The sequence below is a fragment of the Nelumbo lutea genome, chromosome 4 (assembly GCF_056320005.1).
Source record: "Nelumbo lutea isolate HS-2025 chromosome 4, American lotus-T2T, whole genome shotgun sequence".
Taxonomy (NCBI): Eukaryota; Viridiplantae; Streptophyta; class Magnoliopsida; order Proteales; family Nelumbonaceae; genus Nelumbo; species Nelumbo lutea.
Genome location: NC_142687.1, coordinates 58,828,806 through 58,831,560, shown reverse-complemented (window position 1 = coordinate 58,831,560; position 2,755 = coordinate 58,828,806). Strand labels below are relative to the sequence as shown.

The 2,755-nt window shown below is 33.4% G+C and overlaps 1 protein-coding gene across 1 annotated transcript; it reads left to right on the top strand.

Moving 5' to 3' along the window:
• The first annotated feature begins 761 nt into the window (after positions 1-761).
• Positions 762-2,271, top strand: LOC148860786 (uncharacterized). Its single transcript, XM_088984963.1, has 2 exons — positions 762-902; positions 1,630-2,271. The coding sequence occupies exons 1-2, from the start codon at positions 762-764 to the stop codon at positions 2,269-2,271; spliced, it is 783 nt and encodes a 260-aa protein (XP_088841089.1).
• The last annotated feature ends 484 nt before the right edge of the window (positions 2,272-2,755 follow it).

The window sequence follows — 2,755 nt, the reverse complement described above, 5'->3', positions numbered from 1 at the left end:
CAAGGACACAACTCATTATAGTCATTTTACAAATAATGATGTACCTAAGGACATATTAGAATATCAATGCAACTTTCTGGAATATACTCCAGTTGATTCCAAGGTTGGAATTCTCAAGAACTCTAAACCATATAAGTACAAGACTCTTGTACAAGGTTCCAGATATGGAATTCACACTCAACACTTAAGTTTTAGATTGGACAAGACTGATTTTGATTGCAACATTTTTTTCCTGTTTCATAATTACTTGAATTCCAATAATCCCACATTAAATCAGCAAAATGTAGCAAATAAAGAGAGTGCAAATGCTGAAATACAAAGTATGTATAAATTAAATATTAAAGAAATGAAGGGAAGGATGATAATGCTTTTCCTTTTCCAATTTATAAATTATCTACCTTAGAAATCATATTGAAGAGAATGCAAATGCTGAAATGCAGAGTATGTGACAACTTTTTTTGTTGAATTATAGTTTAAGCATATATATTGTGATGATTAATGATTCACATCCCTACAACCATCATCACGTTGTCCAATAGATGTTTGAGCATCATAATTAACACATTTTATAGTGTACTATGAAATATGTAGAGGAAAAGGAAGGGATAAAAGATTAATATGGGTTGAATAATTCACAGTGCTAAAATTAGATAAATGATTCATAATATTTACAAGATCACATAGCCTCTTTATTTAAATTTATATGCTTATATCTTTATTCTGATTTATGACAAGGTTTTCATATTGTTTATTGTGTAGAAATGGCAATAACTCCATGCAAGGTCTTATTATGTTATTGCACTTTTGAGGATACTGTAATTGGGGTTCGTGTTGACAGCCAAATAGATTTTAATGAATTTGTTGATGAAGTGTGTGGTGGTTTGAAGGATCATGATAATAGCGTGAGCTTACATTATACAACACATCACAACTAAACATTCTTCTTGCCACTAAATGGGCCATGTGACCTTTCAAATCTGTTGGAGTTTAATAATGAGAGTGCAAAAGTGCATGTGTTATGGAAGGGCATAAAGCAAATTAATGTTGAAACTCAGCCAAGTCCTCATGCCCATATTGCACATGATTTGGCAACATCTTTTAGACAATCAACAACTAAGCTTAACATCAGCAATCATGCCAATTTGTTAGTAGTTTGGGAGCATGAGATAATTGGAGTGGGGCAAACATTTGACAGTGGAGATGATTTTTGAAATGCATTAAATAAATTTTCCATTGTTAGAAGATTTTGCATATAAGTTTCTAAAGAATGATAGAGGATACATACAATGTAGATGTGCTATCAACATTTGTGGATGGAAAATTTGAGCAAGTGCAGTTAGTGGTGGATGAACATACATGGTGTATAAGTATAGTCCCGTACATACACATTTAGCTGGTGATGAATCAAGTTGTCAACTTCGTATATCAAATAAATTCATGTGTTGTTTTGTTGGAAAAGCTTCATGATTCTCCTAAGTATCTTCCATCAGATATAATAAAGGATTTTATTCGTGATCATGCCATTTCACTGACTTATAAACAAGCATGGTGGGGAAAGAAAGAGCTAAAGAATTGCTTAATGGGCCTGCAAATGATTCGTATAAGCTTATTCCTTGATTGTACAAAAAGTTGGTTAAGACTAATCCAGAAACAGTTGCTACTTTTACCGTTGATGATTCAGGTAGGTCTAATCAATTATTTGTTGCTTTTCGCTCATCCTTACATGGCTTTCGAGTTGGTTGTCGTCCAATTCTATCCATTGATGCGGCCCATTTAAAGGATAACTATCAAGGTCAATTATTAGTTGCCAATGCATATGATGCAAATAATCAAATGTTTCCAGTTGCGTTCGCAGTTGTTTCATCTGAGTCAATTCCAGTTTGGACTTGGCATTTAGAGAATTTGAAAATTGCATTGAATGATGATCAGAAGGTAGTAATTGTTTCTTACCGTAATACTAGCATTCGCCATGTAGTAGAAATTGTGTTTGACTCTAAATATCATGCTTTTTGTTTAAGACATTTGATGGAGAACCTTAAGGGATGCATGCGCCGTTTACGCTTATTAAAGGCTGAAAAAGAGGTAATCGAGGATTATGTGAATCAATTAATTTATATAAGGAATACAATGAAGTTTGATCTCTATCTCAGTAAAATACATAATCAGAATTTGGATATCTATGGTTGGATAATGGATAGTGATCTGCTACATTGGGCAAATTCTCTATTCAAGGGTAGATGGTATGATAAGTTTACATCTAATCTTGCATAGTCATTTAATGCATGGGTGTTAGAGGCATGAGAACAACCTATCATGTCCTTAGTCAACATAATTCGCTTGAAAATGATAGAGTTGACATTTAGGAGGCAATGTGAAGCTAAGGGATATAAACAACCAATGAGCCCTAATATAGAGGATTTACTTAAGTTTAACATATCAGAGTCCATAAATTTAGGGTACACACAATGTAGGGATGATGAATTCGAAATTCGCTATAAGGGAAAACAAGAAATGGTGCACCTGACTTCTAGAAGTTGTTCATGTAAAGCATGGAAAATGGTTGGATTACCATGTGTGCATGCATGTCATGCCATTGGTCTATTGGGCCTAAACATTTATGATTTTATTGAAGAGTGCTATTTGAAAGAAACTCAAAAGGTAATTTACTCCAACCACATACATGCGATGCCTAATTTAGATATGCATGATTTCAATAATGAGTCAGTTTCTTTTATGAGCAGTGGTGTTAATCATA

Coding starts and splice junctions, on each gene's coding strand:
- LOC148860786 (XM_088984963.1), top strand. CDS start 762: ATGGCAATAACTCCATGCAAGGTCTTATTATGTTATTGCACTTTTGAG. Junction 903..1,629: donor TGAAGGATCATGATAATAGC/GTGAGCTTACAT, acceptor TTGTACAAAAAG/TTGGTTAAGACTAATCCAGA.